General features: G+C 43.7%; 1 protein-coding gene across 1 annotated transcript in view; it reads right to left on the bottom strand.

The window, feature by feature from the left end:
* The window catches only part of las1l (LAS1 like ribosome biogenesis factor), a 97,463-nt gene extending 73,389 nt beyond the window's left edge, over positions 1-24,074 (bottom strand). Inside the window, exons 1-5 of the mRNA XM_078547430.1 lie at positions 23,892-24,074; positions 14,243-14,368; positions 12,324-12,393; positions 10,272-10,353; positions 3,962-4,117 (exon numbers count right to left, since the gene is read on the bottom strand). Coding sequence (XP_078403556.1) covers positions 3,962-4,117; positions 10,272-10,353; positions 12,324-12,393; positions 14,243-14,368; positions 23,892-24,034 — 577 coding nt within the window. The 5' untranslated portion in view covers positions 24,035-24,074. The remainder of the gene's footprint in view (positions 1-3,961; positions 4,118-10,271; positions 10,354-12,323; positions 12,394-14,242; positions 14,369-23,891) is intronic.
* Between the last annotated feature and the right edge of the window lie 3,330 nt (positions 24,075-27,404).

Here is a 27,404-nt window from a genome sequence, read left to right as displayed (position 1 = left end):
GAATAGAGGCATAGACTATTTTCTAAATGGGGAGAGAATTCAGAAATCTGGAGTGCAAAGGGACTTGGGAGTCCTAGTCCAGGATTCTCTTAAGGTTAACTTGCAGATTGAGTCGGTAGTTAGGAAGGTAAATGCAATGTTGGCATTTATTTCGAGAGGACTAGAAAATAAAAGTAGGGATGTGCTGCTGAGGCTTTATAAGGCTCTGGTCAGACCACATTTAGAATATTGTGAGCAATTTTGGGCCCTGTATCTCAGGAAGGATGTGCTGGCCCTGGAGAGGGTCCAGAGGAGGTTCACGAGAACGATCCCAGGAATGAAAGGCTTAACATATGAGGAACCTTTGAGGATTCTGGGTCTATACTGGATGGAGTTTAGAAGAATGAGGGGGGATCTGATTGAAACTTACAGAATACTGAAAGGCCTGGATAGAGTGGACATGGGGAAGATGTTTCCATTAGTAGGAGAGACTAGGACCTGAGGGCACAGCCTCAGAGTAAAGGGAAGACCTTTTAGAACAGAGATGAGGAGAAACTTCTTTAGCAAGAGAGTGGTGAATCTATGGAATTCATTGCCACAGAAGGCTGTGGAGGCCAGGTCATTGAGTGTATTTAAGACCGAGATAGATAGGTTCTTGATTGGTAAGGGGATCAAAGGTCACGGGGAGCAGGTGGGAGAATGGGGTTGAGAAACTTATCAGCCATGATTGGATGGCGGAGCAGACTCGATGGGCCGAATGGCCTAATTTCTGCTCCTATGTCTTATGGTCTTATGATCCTAGGAGCCACGATGAATGTGCTTATAGGAGTTTATAATGTAAAACATTGACGGGACATAAACAGCAACGCAAGATTTTTTAATAGATTATAGATATATAATCATTCTAGTAGGTAAAGGCACCCTTCAGTCTATTACTATGAGAGGTCCAAGTCCTTCACTGTCAGCAGCCATGGCACCAGACCTCATGAAGAATCAGCACCTTAACGAGGGAATGAAAAAAAAAATGGAAACAAAACTTAAGTTGACTTGACTTTACATAAAAAGTATTTTGTCACAGCTCACTGGGGATAGTGCACTTAATATCAAGCCCCACTGTTCCCCAAGTTGTGACAAATGGGGTAAGTTTGACCAAACCACCAGATTGCCCCAATTCTGCCTAACTGTTTAATTTAGGTTAGCAGAATACAAGCACTAGGTTTGTAAACTTAATAAGTAAATAACTTTATTGAACAAATTGTCTTTAACCAGTGGCAAAAGAAATATGAACTGCCAATTTCTAACTCTATAACTTAAATTCTATCCATTCTTTAAACCCCTATACACAAACACACAGAAGACAAAACATGGATTTTAAGGGTGAGATAAAACAGTTCAATAGCACCAATCCGGAGTACAGGGTTAGATGGGTTGATTTTGATTGATGTCTACCAAATTCCTTGCAGTTTGTTGTTGATGACACGAGGTGGTCTCCCAGCACTTTCAGTTTGTGGCTCACTGGTTGAAAAGCTTGCTTTTCAATACTGGTGATTTTTCCCCTTTGTCTCTTGACAGGGGTTTTCATGGAAAGCAGGTTACAGGGATGTGAGGGATAGCCAGCTAGCTACTATGGCAGAATTACTAGAATCTTAAAACACAGGAGAGAGGTTTTAGGTCTCCCCCTCTTTGCAGGCTAGGAGCTGTACTGCCTGCGCTGTTACCACACAAAACCCTGGTCACCTGGTCAGGAGCCAATTAAAATGCTGTCATCAGGCAGTTTCCCTTAGTCCAGGGCACCTTTCCGGCACCATCTGTTCTTTAATGGCACACACTGTTCCAGGATATCAACATTGTAGATACTAATCATCCTATTCCTGTGAAAAGGTCTTTCAACTGCAGCCATGGTAGTTTTTAAAGCCACAGTCCAAGAAAATTAAAAATAGGTTCTTCACAATTTAAACCCAAGTGAAAAATAACTTGAAGCTTTGAAATTATAGTTTAAATACTCGCAAAAGCAGAAGGTAAATCAAAATTGCAGTAATCCAGTACTGCTTTCTCAATGTGTTCACTCCCTTAAACATGGCAGCTGCACTTCCCAAAAAAAAAAGCTCCTTTCCAGCCTCAGATATTTGGCCAACTCCAATTTACCTGGTACTTCTCTTGGGTCTTTAAGTACTTCCCCTGAAACTCTCCAGCTCTGCAGTTTGTCTTCAGATCCTGACACCAATCAGCCAGGCACCAGGGGCAGTTACACATGTGCACTCCGAGTTTGCTGGCACTGTAGCCATGGGCCAGATTAGAAGGTCCCCTTGGCCGAATGTGGCCTGCAGTTGCCCATGTTTGGCACAGCCTTATAAGCAGAATGGTCTTTTAGCAAAGTATTGGAAAATTTCAGATGTGGAACCTTACTTAACAGCCCTGTTCAGGAAGAATAAAAAAATTTGGGAAAAAGAAACAATGTGGCCTATCAGGTAACTGTTCTAATACTTTTAGTGACCAGATTCTGTTGTAAAAGGTTCTGAATTTTAATGAAAATGTGTGTTCTAAATATATGGGAGTCTTCCAAGGGTCAGTATATTTGCCTAGTTCACTTCAACCCATACGCTGCTACTTTGATTTTTTTTTAAACTTAATTTTTTAATCTTTTTTTCTTCGTAAAAGCTGGAAAATGTGTAAAAAGTGAGCATTTCCTACTGTGGCCCAGTTCTTCAGGCACCTTACCTGAGTGGCCACTGATCATGTGTTAGTTTAAAAAGGCTGTTTGTTTGCAGAGGGCATCACAGTGAAGGCTCTCCTATTCTTGCTTAATAACCATACACAAAACACTTGCAACTTGCCATCACTGCCCAATGAAGGGAAACTACCTGCTTCACTTTCTCCTTAGTCTGAGTGCAGAAGCCAACTGTAGCTTCCCAACAGTCGCCCACGCCAACATCCAGGTATTGAATCCCAGACCATTTTAGTTTCTGTGACCCAACTACTCTCATGCGTAAAACTACCAAGGCACCGGAGACTCCTTTATGCTTCTAGTACCACTTCAAAAATACACTGAACCACAACACCGTAAAACAATAATGTACAACATATGTCTGCACTGTCAGCATATTCTTAGCTTGAGTAATTAAATTCAAAATTAGAGCACATTTGTCCAGTTGTCGTACAGTATTTTAGATAGCCGTTAAGTACTATCTGCATTTTTTAAGCTAGCTTTCAAAGCTTCTATGCCAGAATAGTCAGACCTATTTTTTGCTTACACGTGCCTCAGAGTTTTCACTACATAATTCATTTGACTTCAAATTGTGTAAAGTATTTAAAGGACTTCCCTCAAAGGCCCAATGAGTAAAGGAATCGGTAGATCCAACATTAAGCTGCACATACCAGGTGCCCCAAATTTAATTCCCATGTTCATTCATTGTAGCCAGGGTGTTAAGAGTAGCCTCAGTACCGGAGGCAAGGAAAAGATGAAAAAAAAACAACCATAAACTCTGCTCCAAACTGCTACTGGCAGGAGCATATATGGACATGTAGACCTAATTCTATCCTAATCTAATATGCTGTTCCCCATGAGGATGCATAGCTCATCAAGGCACGCATATGAATAAAATTACTTTGGAAAGGTCTTGGGAGGGTTTCCAGGCCACAGCAAAACATAACTGGAGAAAAAAATTCCAGTTCAAAATTAGGGTGATCAGAGATACTGACTTCCAGAGAGCCAGTGAGGTTGCTATGTGAAGTCTAAAATCATACTGCCTTACTATGAATCAATTAGTAAGTAGGGCAAGCAGTTAGGCACGGCACAATAAAGCCTGCAGATTTCCACACTTGCAACAAATTGTTATTTGGGAATCACCTTTTCTTTTACATGAAAACTTGAGGGAATAAAAATGTAGTTTCTGAACAAATCTAAGCAATAACAAATTATTTGCCACAGCACATAATGGGTTAATAACTGAAACACTCATTTTTAAATCTTTCATGTACCAACCGTATAACTCCTTCTGTTTCAGTTCCTCCTGTAATTTCACTTCATCATCAGCTTCCTCCTCTTCCTGAGAATCCATGATCCAATTATCCACATGGTTATTTCCCAACTGTCGGTTCCAGTACTGCTGACGTAACCATTCCAAAACAAACTCACAACCTTAGAAAGAAACAAATTCACTGCTAAATTCACTGTGCTTGCATAACCACTATAGATGGAACAATGTAAAATTACAACACAAAAATAATCACATGGAAACTTAAATTTTATTTTAAGTTGCATCAGAAGAGAAGTTTTAAGAATTATTTTAAGTTTTTTAAAAATCTGATTTGTCATACCAACAACAATTTGCATTTATATAGTACATTTAACATAGTAAAACACAAACTGCAATGGCAAGCATATACAGAGATACATGAAACTTCATTAAATCATATCAAGAAAATGTATTCCAGTGTTATTCTTGCAAAAGGATGAAAGTGGTTAGTAATAAAAGTAGTTAAGCGAATTCTCTTGGATCAGAAGCAAATTCTCTTATGAGGTACAGGGTGCACAGGGCAAAATTTCAAAATTTGTGGATGATATGAAACTTAGGAGAATTCGAGTTGAAAGGAGTATAGTGTAGCAATTCAAAAAGACAGACAAGTTGGTGGAATGGGTGAACAAATGGCAGATGAAATTTAATGCAGACAAGTGTGAAATTATTCATTTTGCTAAGAAGAAAACAGAGACACAATATAAAATAAAGGGTACAATTCTCAATGGGCTGCAGGAGCAGAGACCTGGGGGTATATGTGCATACATCATTGAAGATGGCAGGACAGGTTGAGAAAGTGGCCTGCACTTCATAAATAGGGGAATAGAGTACAAGAGCAAGGAAGCTATAAAACGCTGGCTCTGCCTGAACTGGAGTATTGCGTCCAGTTCTGGGCACCACATTTTAGGAAGATGTGAAGGCTTTAGAGAGGGTGCAGAAAAAAGAATGGTTTCAGGGATGAGGAACTTCAGTTACGTAGACAGATTGCAGAAGTTGGGACTATGCTCCTTGAAGAAGGTCGAGAGGAGATTTGATAGAGGTATTCAAAATCGTGAAGGGTCTGGACAGACTAGGTAGGGAGAAACTTTTCCCCATTGGTATAAGGTCCAGGAACCAGAGGACACAGATTTAAGGTAACTGGCAGAAAAAACAATGACATGTTGAGGAAAATCTTTTTCACACAATGAGATGTTAGGATCTAGAATGCACTGCCTCAGAGTGTAGTGGATACAGGTTCAACCGAGGCATTCAAGAGAATTTGATTATCATCTGAAAATAATAAAAGGAAAAATATGCAGGGCTCCAGGGAAAAGGCAGGAGAGTGGCAATAAGTGAATTACTCCTTCAGAAGGCCAAAAAGATTGGAGGCCAAATGGCCACCTCTTGTACTGTACCCATTCTATGATTCCTATACAGGTCTCAAAATTAGTAACTGGTAACTCAAAACACCATACGGCACAAAAAAGCCAAATGGCCACAATTTTAAAGAAAGCATTAACAGCCGAGCAGTGCCCTCTGCTGGAATCTGCTTGCTATTGTTTTCAATTGTCAAATATTTTGAAGATTTTTTTTCAATGAAGGGTCGACACCTGCAAAGTTAATTGCCCAGAACTTCCAATTTTTGAACAGTCGTATCCCAGAGGTACCTCTGCAAGAACCCTTGGAAGTCCTGACGCATAAAAGAAGTGGGAATCGCCTGAGAAGTTTGGTCTTGTGATGGGCAATTCACCTGCTCCCAAAAGACTCTCCCCCCTCCCACCCCACCGACCCCTGCAACCTGATCTGACCTCATCACCATACCCACCCTAGCACCCTCCCACTCTATTCACTCACTTCACTCTCACTCATTCACCAACACACTGAAAAGCTATTTAAAAGTCCAAAAGATTTTCACTGTGTTAGTGAATGAAGACTTACCAAAATGTGGCAGCTAATGTAAAACAGGGGCATGACTTGGCTTCCCCCAATGACCCTGCCCTATGAGGAAGGACTCCCAGAACAGGTACTCTCCACACTTCTGACAAGTTACAGTGTGGTGTGGAAATCTGGACCAGAAATGTGGAGCTCTGGTGCAAGGTGAAAATAAATAAGAGCTGAGTGACAATCCAACTCCAAATCAATTGGAAGTTTCAGCCCATTGTCTTTCTTTCAACAGATACTGTTAAAAAAAATTATGTTCTGCATTAGATATTCTCTCAGATTCAGTATCACCAGTTACTCACATAAGTAAATCTCCCAGACAGAGATCATAACACAACATTTTTGACAAGTAGCAGCTACTGTAACATTGCACATGCTGTAATGTGTGTTCTCCTGTCTTTGAGGAAGGCAGACCAAAAAGCACTCCAGCGAGTTTTATTTTAAATAAGGTACGCGAATGAACAGAGAACAAAGATATAATCTCATTGACACTAGAAGTGCGGACTCATTTTGAAGTTAGCTCTTCCATTTATCTTCTCCACTTTTCTCCTACAAGCTGCTTGAATTGAGACCATCCTGAAGGTGGTGCTTCACCTTCTTTGTTGATGCTCAAAATGCATGGCACTGACCCAGCACTAGGTTGACCATTGCGCTGTATTTCCCAACCCCATGGCGGTAGGCTTGGAGGGGGAGCCATGTCAGGACAGCTCCCTCATGCATTCTCACTATTGGGGAACTTTTCCAGGGGTGGGCTAGGAATTCTATTGGCTGCCTGTTCCACAGAGACGGGCAGCCAGTTACGCTTGTTAATTAGGGGCTATTTTTCAGACTTGTCAGCATCTTCCTGCCAGTGGGACAGCTACCCATCGCATGCAGAAGTTGCAAGCTCAATGGAGTTAGCCTCACTGCAACAGGCTGGGAGGTAATTGGAGCCCACTGACAGGACCGCAGGCATTAAAGGATGCAATGCCAGCCAAAACTGATCCAGCAGAGGGGTTTCCCCTCCATCCCTATGCACCTGCCACCCTGAAGTTTGTTGATTTCAATACTGCTGTGCAATGCAGTGAGGGTACCTCCATGTTGAAACTTGCAGTTTCTGACCTGCCTCAGCAGCGCTCGACATTCCTAGTGGTGATGCTGAGGCTCCTGAGCTGCCAGCCCTCTGACTGGGTGTCAGCATTGCCCTCCTCAATAGGACAGGTTGTGTAGAGGCAGCCAATAAGAAGGCCGTCTCCTGGAAGACTGCAGTGTCAGTCTCACTGCCGGCAAGTACGGGCTTGGGACCCCCATTTGCTCCAAACCTCAGGATCCCGAAGCCCATAGCAAAACCTAACCCATTGCAAAACCTAGCCCATTGTCACAAAGCTACAGAAACGTGCAAAACTAAACAGTCTTGGTGACAGCAGTTTTGAAGTCCCTCTCCCTACCCCACCATCATGCACCCCACCAACCCCCCCCCAGCACTGGAACGATTCTATCACCACGGCATGAAATGTTCAGGTTGCCACACAATGATTCGCTAATTAATATTCAAAAATCACTAACGTTGGAATGAGGACAAGACAACAGGCCTCATTTTAGGAAAGGATATTGTGCGGCCTCATGAGCTAACCCTTCCATGCTGAATCTAATGCTCTAACAGTACCAAATTTAATAATCTACCACATATGATAAAAGGTAAAGACCGAAGCTTTACAGGGGTCAAGAGTGCTACACAATTCTGACGCCTTCTGTTTTTAATTTCAGATTGTCAACATTTGCATTTCTTCTTTCTTTCCAAAATTTTAAACGTATTTGGTTTGTTGCAGACTGCTGCCCAGAGCTAAACTCTCTTGCATCACAAACATAACAATTTCCTTCTCCTTATAAATTTGACCCCTTCCCTATTTTAATAACAAAGGAGCATTTAATAGACCTCAAATGCTATATCCTGGAAAAGAAGCTGATTTTGTTATTGAAGAACTATCGTAATGTTAATCTGCATAGTGTAGGACCCCAAAGTTCAAAAGAGTAACTGAGAAATTGAGATAGCTCAGCAAAGAGTGATTCGGTCACCCCAAACCTTGCTGCTATGCATCCTGATTGCTGAAACACAAGGAAAAACAGTCATTTGATATTGTCAAATGGCCATTCGTCATGTGTAGGCTCATACAATGAGTTTTCCTGGAACGCCAAGTCCAATCCTGTTTCCCGCCTCCAATATATATATACTTTGCAAATGGGAACCAATCATGAGAAGAAATCCTCTCCTGATACAGGATCAATTAAGCTAACTGTTCGTCCTTTAGTAGCTACCTTGACAGAGATCAGTATAGAGAGGAATCAAACCCTAGGAGGTTTCTGATATGTATATCAATATCTTTCCTATCTAAGCCATCAAAGGAGCTCGTGAAAATTCTGTACTTATTTTCTGCTTTAGTGACATGGGCAAATAAAGAAACTATGAGGTAGTAACAAGATGTTTAAAAATTAAGAACCAATAGTATAGAATTAGCTAAGAAAATTTAGTTCGAATACTTGAATTTTTGCACCTGCCTTTTTTTCCCTAGTACCCCAAAATAAAATAAATCCTTCATAAAACAAAGTCATATCACCATTAAACTGCTCTACATTTCCCCGGTTTCAGGTTCCCAGGAATTGAATTCATGAGATGCCTTGTTGTGTCAGCTGTCAGGAGGCCTGAATGAATAGGTTCAACTGAGTAGCAGACTACAACTCCCAGTGTGTGCCAAAGTCACTGTGTAAGCACTCTGGCAACATCCAAAATGCAGTTTTCCTTTTAAGTTTGCAACAACAGATTTTAGTGAAGTGTTTGGCACAATTCTTACGTTTGAAATCATGACTGGCATCCCACACATTTTATTACTTACAACATGCAAACCTTAATGCCAACGAAAAATGGACAGCACTAAACCCCAGGCAAGTCTTTGGTGGTACTTATGACTTTTTCCCCTACATAAATACAAAAAAAGAGTAAACAATGAACTTCTGAACATTGTTTGCGGTAACTGGCAGGAAAATTAAAACCACACACAAGACTGAACACCAATTTCTACCCCAAAGACATGCTCACTAAAATGCTTTCGGAGGCCAACAAGTCTCCCAAAAAGGTATTGAGATAGCCTTTCAATCAGCAAAGAAGCCACACATTCAGTACTTGAAGATTTCCAACAACACTTTATATAAAGTGCCAAGTGAACAACAGGTTTTAATGCCAGTACAATACCTTATGCGGAACTGAACTTATAAGACCTAAAAAGTCCCAGGGTTGATTTTTGGTTAGAGCTCATTGAGTGGCTCTCAGGTAGCAAACTAGTATGGACACCACAACTCTCTCAAAGGCCGAAAATAGGGATGGAAGAAGAAAAAAAACAATACATTGTGGTTGGTGCCTGGACTGTAGATTCAGGAACAACTTAAAACAACATTCCCCACATCTACTTAAATACAAGAGAAATTGCTTCAAATTTAACACTGCAGCTATAGTTAAAAAACATATCAAAGCATGCTAAATATATGTCAGGGCCATTCAGTTACGTTTTGAAAACTGAACTTTAGTCTTAAAGCCATGGCAGCGGCTTTCTTTGGCTTGATTTCCATGTTGTGCTGTGCTTAGTCTGTTGATCATAAGAGTTGCAACAGTAGGGTAGAAAAATTGACCTCACTTTCCTGAGTCATGAAGGGCAGCAAAATCAAACAGGATTCTCACTCTTGATTACTACTAGAGGTTTACAAATGCAAACAAGGTTTGCACAGAATAAAATAGGATAAACTGCTTCCAGTGACCTATGGGCCAGTAGCCAGATGTTACATATTTAAAGTCATTGGCAAAAGAACCAGAGGTGACATGAGGAAGAAGATCTTTTATGCACAGAGTCTTGATGATCTGGAACACAGTGCCAGAAAGGGTAGTGGAAGCAGATTCAACGGTAACTTCCAAAAGGGAACTGGATAAATACTTGAATGGGAAAGATTTGCAGGGCTATGGAGAAAGAGAAGTGTGGGACCAGTTGGATAGCTCTTTTAAAGAGCCGGCACAGGCATGATAGATCAAATAGCCATCTTTTATGCTGTCATATTCTGTGATTCTAGGTTTGCATGACTCACACTGCTGACAGCTCCCATTAATATTAAAGACCAGAACTCCAGGCACTGATAGCGGCCAGAATATAACTTCATTGCTTCAGAGAGGTTACATGAGGCAGCAGAAAATACAGATCTACATCCTACTCTCCTCCAATGGGAACCAGTGACAGTGAACAGCAAGGGAAAATATGGATGTTACAGACAAAAAGGTGGCAAGACAAGAGACAAGTTCATCAGTTCCTATTTTAGCAATGCAAAGGATTTTATTACCTTTCCTGCACCATGTTAGTGTGGGGAGTTTCCTATGAGTCAGTTCGTGGCGTAGATTTACTATCCACTCTGGTATATTCATCTAAAAGAAAAAATGGAAATTCCTGTGAGCATCATTTTCACATTAGCCTCCTGATTAGCACTAAATTGGAAACAAATGCCATATGGCACTTCTAACAAATGTTGTGCTCTTGGTCCACATTAGATTCAGACTATCTGAAATTATTTTATTAATCAAACAGAAAATAATTTCATCCCATCAATCAGGGCTGGATTCTAACCCAAGTCTCAGAAAGGAAACACCATCGGCTAATGCATTACACTATCAAGTTCCTCAAAGCCACTTCTCCCACTAGCAGCAAACATAGAAACATGGTGCAGCGGCAGACTTGACCCTTCACTCCCCAAGTCCTTGATTTTAAATGGAAATCTAACATCTTCTAGAGGGGAAAAACAAAATGGGAGTCTCCTGACGTTCATTACTAGATTGGAGAATAGCAGAGGAAGCCTTTAGGAGGAGACCTTTGAGATCTTTTTTCAAAAGATTGCCGAGAGTTTTTTTTTTAAACTTTAAAGTAACTTACCAAGTCCAAAACCAAACATGAAAAGTCACTCTGCTGATGGCCTAATAAGTAGTATTCAGTCATAAAGACCAGGAAGTCCCAAGTTCAACCCATGTTAATGGCAAATGAATGAATTCCAGCCAAGGCAGTAGCTGTGGCACTACAATTATCCTCCCATATCCTTGCACCAGGCAAGCTCAAAAAGGATGTGCAGAAAATGGACAAGAAACTGAAGAGATGGAGATTCAGAGTTATGGCGGAGAGGTTTAACCTGTTGGGCAAAAGGAAGATAATGGGCAGCAGAGACATCTAAGCAGACGGTCTCTACCTTGGAGATGTGGAAATCCATGAGCTTGGATGGGAGGATGAGGAATGGGGGTTTAAGGAGGCACTTGGTAATAGGGAGCAAATTAGCTTTGGGAGAAACCAATAAATGAAACTCAAAATGAACTCTTTTCTTCAAGCATTCACAAGATAGAAAGCACATAGCAGAACAACTGTCAACCACACACACATACATTTCATACATTAAGCCAAAATAATTTATGCGCCACCTAGTCATGGTTAATATCTGGAATAACGTGCAAAATACTTGTGGAATGCTGAGTGGACAAATATTGTAGCCATTACTTTCATCCTTCTGTCAACAGTTTACTAAGATTTACAGATTATAAATCTTCTCATTTTAAACATTGTGAACTATTTGACAATTTTGAACAGTTTCATTCATAGAATTTGGCAAAGGTGTTCATTAAACTAAGCATCCAAATACCAAGAGACTTCCACAGTTCACAGAACAGATTGTGAACACATACATAATGTATCAATGCACACTTTATAAGTAAAATTACATATCCCAATTGCACACATGAAGAAGCAAAGAGGTGGACAGAATAGGGGAAAAGAAATGTAGGCAACAAACAGCAGGCCAACGCTGACAAAGTAAGATGGCCAGGTAGCACTCGGGCAGAGAAGAGGCACACAAGAGTAGAGGGCAACCAACAAATAAGCAAAACATATGTGGGCCAGGGGCCAAATTGCAGGTAGGTGAAGAAATGGAAAAAACCGCAGCACAGCAATACTGCTTTTTTGTTATAGAATTGATTCTCCAGGATTCAACCAATCCATACTGACTACATCAACAGTATCACACATTCATCCCAGAATAATCAGCATTTCATTGAAAGCATTCCTCCTACCATAACTTAACCGCTTGAGTGCAGATATAAGCATTTGTAGACCATTCAATTATGGAAGACATCATAACTGAGCACAAATCTGTTCTCACCACAGGCACACACACACAAGCAGGAACCACAAAAAAAATCAGTTGTGGAAACGGTGGCAGATTTTTGTTTCCATCCTCCTAATCCAGCAATATTGTACCCTAGTTAAATAAATCAAGCCTAGAAGAAACAGCCAAAGCTGTATTACACTTATATTAAATGGTTATGGTGCAATGTTTATGAAATTCAAATGTTTTACTCACCTCATTTGCCAAACGTCTCAGTGGCACAGCGATATTTTTCTGCTTCCTCTCAGTGATCAGATTAACAAACCTAAAAGAAGTTAATAATCCAACATTGTTAACCATTCTAGCCACTAACATTATCTGCATAATTTTATCAATGTTGGATAAACAGTACTGCAAGTATATTAATGCAAACTATCCAACTGTCGTAGAACCCGCTTTTAGTGATTAATGTTTGTAGTAATCATGTGGGTGTCAAAAACCAATTTGATTTGCAGGCTTTACTTTGCTTCAATAGTAATTTTCCCCACTCCCTGTTCATCTGTTCAGTTTTCACTGCACGACTATACAAGCAAGGAAAAATATAAGACACCATGACAGGACTTTTCAGATGATGGGGTTTCCTGCTTTGCTATCCAAAGAGTCAACAGGGAGCGCATCTCCATGAACTGGGCTGCCCAGTAACCAATTAACACTCCACAGAGTGTTAATTCCCAGCTGGGGTGGAAGCCCACCTTAGACAGCAGACGACCAATCCAACTGGCTGGCAGCTCTGCAGTCCCAATAGCGCCAAGTTCAAGTGGTAGCCATTGCTGGGACTACAGCCAGTTCTGACAGTTCTGCCAGACTTCAGCTAAGTCCAGATATTAGCAGGGCCTGCCTGGCAGACCCAGCAAGGGGGGTGGAGAGTGGGGAGCAGGAAAAGCATCTTCTTTAATCCTATGTGGGGGTGCCCACAATGGGCACAGGGGCCTCCCTTCGCCCAATACAAGCTGCATAGTAAAAGCTAAGGGCTACACACCTGACGTGGGCCTCCCCCTGCCACAGGTAATATTGCGGTGGAGGCAGAATGAGGTACTTAATGGTCATCAATTGGCCACTTGAGGACCTCAACTGGCCCAAGGATGAGCAAACTGCCCGACGCCTTCACCACCCCGTAAAATGGGAGATTGGTCAGGGTAGGCGGCAGGCACACAGGCAGGCCATGCGCTGCATTTTACGAAGCTCCTCCCTCCATACCACCTTCACACCAGCAGGCAGAGGACTGTAAAATTTTCCCCATGAGTTTACCTCCTCACAAAAACATTCTATTAATGATACAAGTACTCTAGAGAACTGCAAAGGAATCTGAATTTTCATTGCTTTGTAAATTAAATAAATGATTTTGATTTATCTGCCGTTTAGTCTGGTTCTCTTTTAACTTTACTTCCTAAACTTGATTCATAGTTTGTAGCTTCAAATACATTAATATGGCTGTACTTGTCAGCCAACTGGAGAAAAGCAAAATATTAATTTCCTATATATCTATCAACGATGATCGCAATTTTTGTTAATTCAGGCCATTGTACCTTTTGGATCACTTTGTACCAAAGGTCAAATCTATTCATCTGAAGCATGGTGTGGTTTATGGAATCAGTCATTTCTAATATGCACAAGAAAAGTTATTGGGAATGCTCAAATTGAAAGAGACAGTCTTCTCCTTGAAAAGTACAAAAACTGGTGTTTGGAACTGGCAGGAAAAGGAACCCAAACTGAGTTAGCTGTTCCCGGTCAAGAAAAAGGCTTGTGGGATAGAATCAGTCTGAGTACTCGTGGGCTACTGAAGTAGAAAGGGGAGGAGTCAACCAAGGTTGACTCTCCTAATCGCTGACCAGTGGCTCCTGATGGGAACTGCACGTCAGTTGAGTTTACAGGCTCAGCTTTGATGCCTGTCATGGTAAAATATTTTGCCAGCATTCTCTGTCTAGACCCAGAAAGGAAAGACATTTGGACAAATTACCAAGTGGTTTCAGCGACCAAGGAACTGTACCCCAGCAAGGAAACACCATGTGCAGGAAAGGAAGGAAAAAAACTGACAGGAAAAAGGGCACAAAAACAAAAAGCTAATTTATAAAGGAAGCCTCAATATGCTAAATAGGTTCGCACACAAACATTACCTGACAAGGGCAAGCCCATATGAGAGGACAAGTTCACCAGATGCTGTTTCCCCAGCTTCATCCTGAAGCTTACACTGCGTCAGGGCTTCAGTGCACTCCACAGCAAGTGGAGTACTACTGCCATATCTACAAAACAGAAATAAAACATACAAACACCATCAAGTATCACAGTGTAAAACACCACCAATGAACAACACAAGGCAATGAGCAAAAAGTGGAACAGTGGGGTTAGTTCTGGATTACTCTACCAGAGATCTGATAGACACAATGGGTTGAACGGTCTCCCTCTGCATTGGAAACAGCAGCAGCAGCATTGGCAGACCATTGCTGAGGCCTCTTACACTACCTACACAGCCAAAGAATGCAGGTCCCTTGTGCTGTCCTGACATTTAGTTTTGTTGATCATTTTCAAATTCTGCACCAGCTATATGCCATCTGTCAAAGTAGAAAAGCTGATGTGCATGTCAAAAGTTTTTTCAAACTGAAGGGAGGTATACAATGGTGATTGCCAGAGGTCTCCATTAGGGTCAATGATCTTTCTGAAGCGCAGAGTCAGAAATGGACCATGGAAAGGGTGGAAATCAGGAGTAAAGTTGTTGAAATTTTCCAGCTTGGAGCGAGAGCAGGAAATGGCACTGATACAGTTATTAACATGCCAGAAAAAGAAGAGGGAGGGAGTCTGAGTGGAACTGGAACAAAAAGTGCCACATGTCCAGAAAAAAGTTCAGGTCCCGCTTTTCACTGATGCAGGTTTTAAGCAATTAGACGTCCACAGTGAAGAGGAGATAGGGCCTGGAAACATAAACTGTTGAAGCGAAGGACATGAGAAGAAGTTTAAGAAATCTGACAGAGGTTTTCAAAACCATTAATAGTTTTGATAAATACAATCTACTAATCAGAGGACACAGATTTAAGGTAACTGACAAAAAAGCCAGAGAAGAAATATTTTTTAAAAATATAGCAAGTTGATGTGATCTGAAATTCATCGTCTGAAAGAATGGAAGTAGATTCAATAGTAATATTCAAAAGGAAATTGGATAAATATTTGAATATTAAAAAACAGGGTTATAGGGAAAGAGCAAGATAGGAGGACTAATTAAATAGCCCTGCCAAAGCACTGACACAGGCACAATGTGAAAAAGCCTCCTCCTGTGTTGTGCCACATGAAGTGGAATGCAAAGGTAAACCCCGGCTTTAATTTTCCTATTACAAGATATGGTCTTAAGCTGCTCTCCCCTGTCTCTTCCACCCGCATCCTCAACAAGTGTGGGGAACTCATGGATTTTTTTTTGTCACTAAGATTCAGATCTCCTTTAAGACACTCTTTAAAGCCTACTTCTTTAACCAAGCTTTTGGCCATCTGCTCTAATAACTCTGTAGGTGGAATATTGTCAAATTTTATTTGATAACACTCCTGCCTTGGGATATTTTATGTTGAAGTTGCCATATAAATAGAAGGTTTTGTTGGAAGTGAACAAAGATGTCAAATTAACAGGAGTAGACTACAAAAGGTGCTGATGGCAGCTACAAGCATGAATTGCAGAAAATGGTCAGCACCTTTAAAACAGCATTTTAGGACTCAAGTAATTGCCAGCCTGCATGATGCAAGGTCTTTGGAGTGAGGCTTAAACCTTGAAAAACAGCGAAAGCAGCAGGGTTTCAAAAAGAGGAGCAGAGAGCGAAAGCTCATCATCTTGTGAAACAGCAAGAGCAGTGGGACTTAGCTACAACCAGGTTCCAGTCAGAACCCACGTCCTAAAAGAAAAACCAATGTGTGACAGCAAAGGGAAACAGGTAGGTGACTGGCCGGTGAGCATACATTGGCTTTGCTCATTTATCTTTCAAAACTGGTCATTTATTAGTAATATAAAGGTTTTATTAGTAGTAGCAAAGCTTATCGGGAGTAGTTGGGTTTATTCATAACAAAATAAGGAAAATGATAAAGTAATTAACACATAATAAAGGTAACAGGACAGGTGATATGTTGGGACTGCAAAATGCAGGGTTTTCTGGACACCAGTGAGATCCAGGACAAACACATCTGCAGTAAGTTCCTGCGGCTCAAGGAGCTTCAACTCAGTCATTGAGCTGAGGACACTGCAGTGCATCAGGAAGGAGGGAAAGTTACCTGGACATTATTCCAGGTGGTGATCAGGCCACTTAGGATAGGGTCTTCTGATGTGATCAGCTGTCAGGGACAAGAGGGTGTGACTGCAAGTGAGGAGACCCAGAAGGTAGAAGTGAAGGAGCCTCAGCGCTTGCAACTGTCCAACAGGTTTGAGGTTCTTGCAGCTTGTATGGATGACAGCAAGGACTGCAAGGAAGATGAGCAAACTGACCATGGCAGAGGAAGCCATTCAAGTGGGGGAAAATTAATAGGAATGTTGGTGGTGGTAGGGGACAGTATATTCAGATGGATAGACACAGTTCTCTGCAGCCGAGAACATGAGTCCAGGTGGCTGTGTTGCCTGCCCAGTGCCAGGGTTCGGGACATCTGCTTGGGGTTGGAGGAGAACTTGCAGTGGGAGAGGGAGGATCAAGTAGTCATGGTCCACATGGGTGTCAACGACATAAGTAGGACAAGGAAACAGGTTCTGCTTAGGGATTATGGTCAGCTAGGGGCTAAATTAAAAGCAAAATCTCAAAGGTAATAATCGCTGGGTTATTAACTGAGCAATGAACAAATTGGCATCTGGTAAATATGATTAGAGAGATGAATATGTGGCTCAAAGACTGGCATGGGAAAAATAAGATTCAGTTCAAGTGGCATTGGCACCGGGAGTGGGAAAAATGAGAGCCGTGCCATTGGGACGGTCTTCACCTGAACCATGCTGGTTCCAGTATTCTGGCCAGTCATGTAACTAGTGTAGTAGAGAGGGCTTTAAACAAAACAGTTTGTGCGGGTGGGGGGATGGGAGATCATGTGAGAGGAGATATAGTAAATCAAAGGGAAACGACAAGGTAATAAAGCAGGGTAGTGATTTGGGTAATGATAGCCAGAAAGTGACAGCAAGTGGCAGAGAGTACAAACGTAAGAGTGCACCAGCAGATAAGGCCAGAGATTTCAAAAATGGCAAAAAGACAAATGCTCTGTATCTGAATCTGCACAGCATTTGTAACAAAATGGATCAACTGTTAGCATGGATAGAAATACATAGGCATAACCTGATAGCCATTACAGGGGCATGGTTTTTAATTCATTCATTATTGGGATGTGGGCTTCGTTAGCGAGGCCAGCATTTATTGCCCATCCCTATCTGCCCTTGGGAAGCTGGTGGTGAGCTGACTTCTTGAACCACTGCAGTCCCGGTATAGGTACACCCACAGGGCTGTTAAGGAGGGAGCTCCAGGATTTTGACAAAGTGACAGTAAAGGAACAGCAATTTATTTCCAACTCAGGATAGTGAGTGGCTTAGAGGGGAGCTTCCAGGTGGTGGCGTACCGAGGCATCTGCTGCCTTTGTCGTTCTAGATGGTGGTGGTTGTGGGTTTGGAAGGTGCTGCCGAAGGAGCCTTGGTGAATTTCTGCAGTCCATCTTGTAGATGGTATACACTGCTGCCACTGTGAATCGGTGGTGGAGGGAGTGAATGTTTGTGGATGGGGTGCCAATCAAGAGGGTTGCTTTGTCCTGGACGGCATCAAGCTTCCTGAGTGTTGTTGGAACTGCACTCATCCAGGCAAGTGGAGAGTATTCCATCACACTCCTGACTTGTGCCTTGGTGGACAGGCTTTGGGGAGTCGAGGGGTAAGTTACTCGCCACAGGGTTCCTAGCCTCTGACCTGCTCTTTTAGCCCCAGGACTTGAATGGCTTGTCCAATTCAGATTCCGGTCAATGGTAACCCTCAGGATGTTGATAATGGGGGGTTCAGCGCTTGTAATGCCATTGAACGTCATGGGGCGATGGCTAGATTCTCTCTTGTTGGAGATGGTCATTGCCTGGCACTTGTGTCTTCCGAATGTTACTTGCCACTCGTCAGCCCAAGCCTGGATATTGTCCAGGTCTTGCTGCATTTGGACATGGACTGCTTCAGTATGAGTCGTCGCAAATTGTGCAATCATCAACAAACATCCTCACTTCCCACCTTATGATGGAGGGAAGGTCATTGATGAAGCAGCTGAAGATGGTTGGGCCTAGGACTCTACCCTGAGGAACTCCTGCAGCAATGTCCTGGGACTGAGATGATCGACCTCGAACAACTGCAACATCTTTCTTTGTGCTAGGTACGACTCCAACCAACAGAGACTTATGCCGATTCCCATCGACTCCAGTTTTGCTGGGGCTCCTTGATGCCACACTCTGTCAAATGCTGCCTTGATGTCAAAGACAGTCGCTCACCTCACCTCTGGAGTTCAGCTCTTTTGTCCATGTTTGAACCAAGGCTGTAATGAGGTTAGGAGCTGAGTGACCCTGGCAGAACCCAAACTGAGTGTCAGTAAGCAGGTTATTGCTAAGCAAGTGCTGCTTGATAGCACTGTTGATGACCCCTTCCATTACTTTACTGATCATCGAGATTAGACCACTGGGGCGGTAATTGGCCAGTTTGGAGTTATCCTGCTGTGTGTACAGGACATACCTCGGCAATTTCCCACATTCCTGAGTAGATGCCAGTGTTGTATCTGTACTGGGACAGCTTGGCTAGGGGCACGGCAAGTTCTGGAGCACAAATCTTCAGCACTATTGCTGGAATATTGTCAGGGCCCATAGCCTTTGCACTATCCAGTGCCTTCAGCCGTTTCTTGATATCACGTGGAGTGAATCGAATTGGCTGAAGACTGGCATCTGTAATGCTGGGGACCGGTGGAAGCAAAGATGGATCATCCACTCGGCACTGCTAGTTGAAAATTTTTGCAGATGCTTCAGTTTATCTTTTACACTGATGAGCTGTGGCCCTCCATCGAGGATGTCCAGCGTACTGTTTAATTGTCCACCTCCATTCACGAGTGGATGTGGTAGGATTGCAGAGCTTAGATCTGATCCGTTGGCTGTGGAATCACTTAGCTCTGTCTATCACTTGCTACTTCTGCTGTTTGACACACAAGTAGCCCTGCGTTATACCTTCACTGGGTTGACACCTAATTTTTAGGTATGCCTGGTGCTGCCACCTGGCATGCCCTCCTGCACTCTTCATTGAACCAAGGTTGGTCCCCTGGCCGGGCATAAGATTGTGGTTGAGTACAATTCTGCTACTGCTGCTGATGGCCCACAGTGCCTCATGGATGCCCAGTCTTGAGTTGCTAGATCTGTTCGAAATCTATCCCATTTAGCACAATGGCTGCGCCACACAACACGATGTATCCTCAATGTGAAGACAGGGCTATGCCTCCACAAGGACTGTGCAGTGGTCACTCCTACCGATACAGTCATGGACAGATTCATCTACTGCAGACAGGTTGGTAAGGACGAGCTCAAGTATGTTTTTCCCACTTGTTGGCTCCCTGGCCATCTGCTGCAGACCCAGTATAGCAGCTATGTCCTTTAGGGCTCGTACAGCGGTAGTACTACCAAGTCACTCTTGGTAATGGACATTGCATTCCCCCACCCAGAGTATAGTCTGTAGCCCTGCCACCCCCAGTGGTCAATGTGCGGGAGTACACTGAGGGAGGGCAGGAGGTTTCCATGCCCTCGTTTGACCTTAGTGCCATGAGATTTCATGGGGTCCGGAGTCAATTTATTTAAAGGGATTGCTGTGGGCCTGGAGTCACATGTAGGCCAGACCAGGTAAGGATGGCAGATTTCCCTCCCTAAAGGACATTAGTGAATCAGATTTTTTTTTTACGACAATCACCATCTGCAGTGTTGGGATTCGAACAGAGGTCCCCAGAGCATTACCCAGGATTACCAGTCCAGTGACAATACCACTACACCACCGACTAACCCCTTACACGGTGACCAAAGCTGGGACCTGAATATTGAAGCTTTTTAAAATTCATTTACAGGATGTGGGCTTTGCTGGCTAGGCCAGCACTTATTGCCCATCCCTAATTGCTCGAGGGGGTGGTGAGCTGCCTTCTTGAACCACTGCAGCCCCTATGGTTTAGGTACATCCACAATGCTGTTAGGGAGGGAGTTCCAGGATTTTGACCCAGTGACAGTGAAGAAACGGCAATATATTTCCAAGTCAGGATGGTGAGTGACTTGGAGGGGAACTTCCAGGTGGTGCTCCCATGCATCTGCTGCCTTTGTCTTTCTAGATGGTAGCGATCGTGGGTTTGGAAGGTGCTGCCTAAGGAGCCTTGGTGAGTTTCTGCAGTGCATATTATAGATGGTACACATTGCTGCCACTATTCGTCAGTGGTGGTGTTGGAGGGAGTAATGTTTGTGGATGTGGGTGCCAATCAAGCGGGCTGCTTGTCCTGGATGGTGTTGAGCTTCTTGAATGTTGTGGGAGTTGCACTCATCTCTGCAGGTGGAGAGTACTCCATCACACTCCTGACTTGTGCCTTGTGGATGGGGGACAGGCTTTGTGGAGTCAGGGGGTGAGTTACTCACCGCAGGATTCAAAGCATCTGACCTGCTCTTGTTGTCACAATATTTATATGACTAATCCAATTCAGATTCTGGTCAATAATAACCCCCAAGATGTGGATCGTGGGGGATTCAGTGATGGTAATGCCATTGAATGTCAAGGGGTGATGGTTAGATTCTCTCTTATTGGAGATGGTCATTGCCTGGCACTTGTGTGGCAGAGATGTTACTTTCCACTCGTCAGCCCAACCCTGGGCATTTCCCAGGTCTTGCTGCATTTAGACATGGACTGCTTCAGTATGAGGAGTCGCAAATGGTGCCAAACATTGTTTGCTGATGCTTGCACATCACCACTGACGTCAAAAAGATAGGAAGCTAGGAAAAGGTGGTGAGGTAGCTCTGTTAACTTATCTCGTCATTGGTACAGCAGAGCGGGCTGACCTTAGCTCAAAAAAAAACAAAATATAGCAGAATCAGTTTGGGTAGAGATAGGAAAGGTAAGAGGTCACTTTAGGAGGCCTATACATTCCTTTTTGCTCCCCCAACTTGAATGCCTTCCCATATCACGGTGCCATTATCAGTTTGCTCATCCACCCTGCAGCACCTGCTCTCCAAACAAACCCAGAATCTCAAACTTATTGGACAATTGCAGAGGCTCACGCTCCTGCTCTCTGGGTCCCCTTACCTGCCTCACTCGCAATTACACCCTCCTGTCCGTAACTACTGTAAATCAGAAGACCCTATCTTAAGTGGTGTGACTGCCTCCTGGTTCAAAGCATCCAGGTAACTTTCTCTTCCCTGATGTGTCGCAGAGTCTGCAGCTCAGCTTTGAGCTCAAAGGCTCTGAGCCAAAATTCCTTAAGCTGCAAACGCTTACTGCAGACATTTGCGCCCTGGATCACAACGTTATCCAGGAGCTCGCACAAGCTGCAGCCTTGACACATGATCTGTTTTGCCATCCTTAATGCGTTTTAAATAATAACTTAATTATATTAATTACTTATTAAATGTTGCTTTCTTATATATTTGATTAACTTTACCACCAAATTGTGCACTATTTTAAACCTTAGGAATAGAATAGAATAGAACAGAACTTACCCACTTACCAGATACTCAAACTGCTAGCTCCTTTCCCTGTAGTAGAGCAAGAATCAATTTCTACAGGGTGAGAAAGATAGAAAAAGGAAACGAACAACTCCTTCTCCCCACCTCCCCCTTCACTAAGCTCCCCTCTCACCAAACTCCATGTCTTCACTCAGTTAGTCTGCTGCACTCCATCTGGACAACAGGAGGATGTTTCCAATTGTGAAGCAGACTAGAAAGAGGGGACAGAGTTTAAGAATAAGAGGTTTCCCTTTTAAGATGGGGGTGAGGAGAAATTCTTTATACAAACGTACAAATTGGGAGCAGGAGTAGGCCACTTGGCCCCTCGAGCTTGATCTGACATTCAATAAGATCATGGCTGATCTGAAGGTAACCTCAACCCCACATTCCTGCCTACCACCAATAACCTTTCACACCCTTATCTCAGAGGTTTGTTAATATGTGGAATCCTCTTCCCCAGGGAGCAGTGGAGGCTGGGTCACTGAATTTAGTTAAGGCTGAGTTAGGTAGATTTTGATTGACAAGGGAGTCAAGGGTTATGGGGGCTGGTGGGAAAGTGGAGTTGAGACAACAACCAGATCAGCCAATTAAACGGCAGAACATGATCGAAGGGCTGAACAGCCTACTCCTGTTCCTAGCCCATGATCTTCTGACTTGGAGGCAAAAGTCAGAAGGAAAATCCTGGTTCAATTAGTGCCACTGAGAATAAATGCTCAACATCCAATTCAACCATTAGATCAACAGACAATGTCTGCATCCAATATACCATTTAAAGCACACCACCTTCAACAATATAGTATTCCCTCAGTACTGAGTTGCAGTGGAGTGTTCATTTAGGTTATGACTATCTGAGGTTGGAGTGGTTTGCCTTCCAGATTGAAGGCAGCATAGGTTGAAGAGTTTCCCAGCTGTTCTGTAAATTATCTCCACACCTGTAGCTAATTTTCTGGAGGCGGTGAGGTGCTGTATTGCAATGAGGAAAATGGAGAAGAGAGTTAATGCAATGACGCAGCCTTTTTGATCCCAGTTTTCATGAAGTTTACTATGGTTATGGTTTACTGGGCAGTGATCAGCACACTCCTATGTGCTTTGGAGACATCGATGACCTACAGCAGACAGCTCAAAGCTTGAGGAGCACCCCCAGTGGTACCTTCATAAGATCCTCCAAATCCAGTGGCAAGAAAGATGGTTCAACAACAGCATCCTCTCCCAAGCCAACATACCCAGCATCAAGGTTCTAACTACTCAAAACCAGCTCTGCAGTGCAGGACACGTCCATACTCCTGACACCAGGCTCTCGAAGCAACTGCTCTACTCAGAACTTTGTTGTTGCAGGAGATTCCAAGGAGGACAGCAGAAACGCTTTAGGGATGTCCTCAAAAGCATCCCTGAAGAGGTCAAACATACCCAGTGACTCATCGGAGACCCTGGCTTGTGGTAGAGTCACAGATCACACATTGGACTTATCAGCCATTTCATAATCCTTTGAATCAGAGTGGAAGCATGTCATCCTCAATGAGTACCTGAAATTCCTGTACCTTCTACATCTTCAATTCTAGCTTTAGAGTACATAATCTTGCATAAAATATTTAGCAAAATAGAACTGGAACAGTAGTTCAAATTAAGCAGCTATTAGAAAAGGGAGAGGTTCAAACTCAACTAGCAAAATATATATTTAGCATGGTCAAGAAGCTCCTCTAAACGCAAAGAATAAAGATGTAGAAGAGACTTCCAGGTGGGCTAGTGGATGTGGAACACAGCGTTAAATGCTGGAACTCCACAGCAGGTCGGTCAAGCTCATAAAACTGAAAAGACAGGTTAACATCGCAAATGTAAACATCAGCAATGAGTTTTCCCCACTCAGAAGCTGACAGTGCCTTTTCAGTATTTGTTTAAATTCACAATTCCGCATTTATTTTTATATAGCGATGGTAAAACAAGTGGAATGATTCAAAAAAGCCGCTGAATTATTGAGTCGAGCTGAATTGTTGAGTTTATTTTAACTGAATGAATGGTCGGCCTTTCTCACCTACAACGCGTAGGTCGCAGCCCCCCGACCCTTTAACACTCCCGCCTACCTGCTCTTCCAGGCGGAGATCCTGTCCAGTGCATACCGCTGCAGCTTGCTGTCCCTGCAGTACAGGTACTCGATCACCTGGTCCCACTCGGCCCGGTTGAGCCAGGCCACCACCTGCCCGCTCCTCCTTCCCCCCGCGACCATGGCACCCGATGCCGCTCCCACATCAGTCACGCATGCGCGCGTCCGCGCGGCCACCGAAAAAAACGCGCGTGACGTCCAAGATCGGCAGCGCTGCTAGCCTATCAGCACCCGGGTTGGCAGGAGCCCTGCCACGTGTTACTCACCGGGTAACCAATTAGAATGAAGCAAGCGCGGGACTTCATGGGCGGCGGAAAGTGTGCAGCGCTGGGATGTTCCGATGCGGGCACTCTTCTCTATGAGCAAGGGTTCCGGAGGACTGATGATACTCGGCGTGGAAGAAGAGTTGAAAATAAAATACCGCGGATGCTGGAAATCCGAAATAAAAACAGAAAATGCTGGAAAACCCCAACAGGTCTGGCAGCATCTGCGGAGAGAGAAACAAAGTTAACGATTCTTCTTCATACGGCCTTCTTCGTCGTAGAAGGGTCATACCGACTCGAAACGTTAACTCTGTTTCTCTCTCCACAGATGCTGCCAGACCTGCTGAGTTTTTCCAGCATTTTCTGTTTTTATATTGAGAGGGGAGGCGATGGCGAAGTGGGATTGTTGCTGCACGAGTTATCGAGAGACCCAGGGTAGTGCTCTGGTGATGGCAGATGGTGGAATTTGAATTCAATAAAAATCTGGAATTGAAAGTCGTCTGATGACCATGAAACCATTGTGGATTGTCATAAAAACCCATCTGGCTCACAAATGTCCTTTAGGGAAGGAAATCTGCTGTCCTTACCTGGTCTGGCCTACACATGACTCCAGACCCACAGCAATGTGGTTGACTCTTAAATGCCATCTGAAATAGCAAGCGACTCAGTTGTAACAAACTGCTACAAAGTCTCAAAAAAGGAATGAAACCAGACAGACCACGTGGCATCGACTTAGGCACCGGAAACAACAATGGCAATCTCAGCCCTGTCAAACCTACAAAGTCTTGTATACTAACATCTGGGGGCTAGTGCCAAAACTGGGAGAGCTATCTCACAGACTAGTCAAGCAACAGCCTAACATAGTCATCCTCATGGAAACATACCTTACCGATAATGTCCCAGACACCACCATCACCATCCCTGGGTATGTCCTGGCCCACTGGGAGGGAACTGCCCTGGGAGTCCTCAACATCCCATGAAATCTCATGGCATCAGATCAAATATAGGCAAGGAAACCTCCTGCTGATTACCACGTACTGCCCTCCCTCAGCTGATGAATCAGTGCTCCTCCATGTTGAGCACCACTTGGAGGAAGCACTGAGAGTGGCAACGGCACAAAATGTTCTCTGGGTGGGAGACTTAAATGTCCATCACCAAGAGTGGCTCGGTAGCACCACTCTTGACCGAGCTGGCTGAGTCCTAAATGACATAGCTGTTAGGCTGGGTCAGCGGCAGGTTGTGAGGGAACCAACAAGAGGGGGAAACATACTTGACCTCATCCTCATCAACTTGCCTGCCACAAATGAATCTGTCCATTACAGCATCGGTAGGAGTGACCACCGCACAGTCATTGTGGAGACGAAGTCCCGCCTTCACATTGACAATACCCTTCATCATGTTGTGTGGCACTATCATCGTGCTAAATGGGATAGATTTTGAACAGATCTAGCAACTCAAGACTGGGCATCCATGAGGCACTGTGGGCCATCAGCAGCAGCAGCAGAAATGTACTCAAACACAATCTGTAATCTCATTGCCCAGCATATCCCCCACTCTACCATTGCCATCAAGTCAGGGGATCAACCCTGGTTCAATGAAGAGTGCAGGAGGGCATGCCAGGTGGTAGCACCAGGCATACCTAAAAAAAATGAGGTGCCAACCTGGTGAAGCTATAACACAGGAGTACTTCTGTGCCAAACACCACAAGCAGCAAGTGATAGACATAGCTAAGCAATCACATAACCAATTATCAGATCTAAGCTCTGCAGTCCTGCCACACCCAGTCATGAATTGTGGTGGACAATTAAACAACTCAGTGGAGGAGGAGACTCCACAAATATCCCCATCCTCAATGATGGGGGAGCCCAGCACATCAGCGCAAAAGATAAGGCTGAAGCATTTGCTACAATCTCCACCCAGAAGTGCTGAGTGGATAATCCATCTTGGCCTCCTCCAGGGGTCCCCAGAATTACAGATGCCAGTCTTCAGTCATTTCAATTCACTCCACATGATATCAAGAAACAGCTGAAGGCACTGGTTACTGCAAAGGCTATGGGCTCTGACAATATTCCAGTAATAGTACTGAAGACTTGTGCTCCAGAACTTGTCGTGCCCTTAGCCAAGCTGTTCCAGTACAGCTACAATGCTGGCATCTACCCAGCTATGTAGAAAATTGCCCAGGTATGTCCTGTACACAAAAAGCAGGACAAACCTAACACGGCCAATTACCGCCCCATCAGTCTACTCTTGATCATCAGTAAAGTAATGGAAGGGGACATCAACAGTGCTATCAAGCCGCGCTTGCTTAGCAATAACCTGCTCACTGACATCCATTTTTGGTTCCGCCAGGGCCACTCAGCTCCTGACCTCATTACAGCATTGGTTCAAACATGGACAAAAGAGCTGAACTCCAAAGATGAGGGGAGAATGACATCACGTGAATGAATTTAAAAAAAGAGTCAGAATTAAAGAATGAATAAAGCTGTCGTGTACATGCTGCCTCTCTGCAAGAACAACTTATTTGATTCGTTCATAGATGTGGGCATCGCTGGCTAGGCCAGCATTTATTGCCCATCCCTAATTGCCCTTGAGTGGGAAGTAACATTCGTGCCACACAAGTGCCAGGCAATGACCATTCCCAACAAGAGAGAATCTAACCATCATCCCTTGACATTCAATGGCATTACCAACTGAATCCCCCACTATCAACATCCAGGGCGTTACCATTGACCAGAATCTGAACTGGACTAGCTATGTAAATACTGTGGCTACAAGAGCAGGTCAGGAGCTCAGAATACTGCGGCGAGTAACTCACCTCCTGATTCCCCAAAGCCTGTCCACCAACTACAAGGCACAATTCAGGAGCATGATGGAATACTCTCCACTTGCCTGGATGAGTGCAGCTCCAACAACACTCAGGAAGCTTGACACCATCCAGGACAAAGCAGCCCACTTGATTGGCACCCCATCCACAAACATTCACTCCCTCCACCACTGAGGCATAGTGGCAGGACTGTGTACCATCTACAACATGCACTGCAGCAACTCACCAAGCGTTCTTTGACAGCACCTTCCAAACCCACGAACTCTACATCTAGAAGGACAAGGGCAGTAGATGTATTGGAACACCACCACATGCAAGTTCCCCTCCAAGCTACAAACCATTCTGACTTGGAAATATTTCATCATTCCTTCACTGTTGCTGGGTCAAAATCCTGGTACTATCTCCC

This window comes from Cetorhinus maximus, chromosome 8 (genome assembly GCF_964194155.1).
Source record: "Cetorhinus maximus chromosome 8, sCetMax3.hap1.1, whole genome shotgun sequence".
Classification (NCBI taxonomy): Eukaryota; Metazoa; Chordata; class Chondrichthyes; order Lamniformes; family Cetorhinidae; genus Cetorhinus; species Cetorhinus maximus.
Note: the sequence above shows the minus strand (reverse complement) of the source record. Positions and strands in the feature narration are given on the sequence as shown.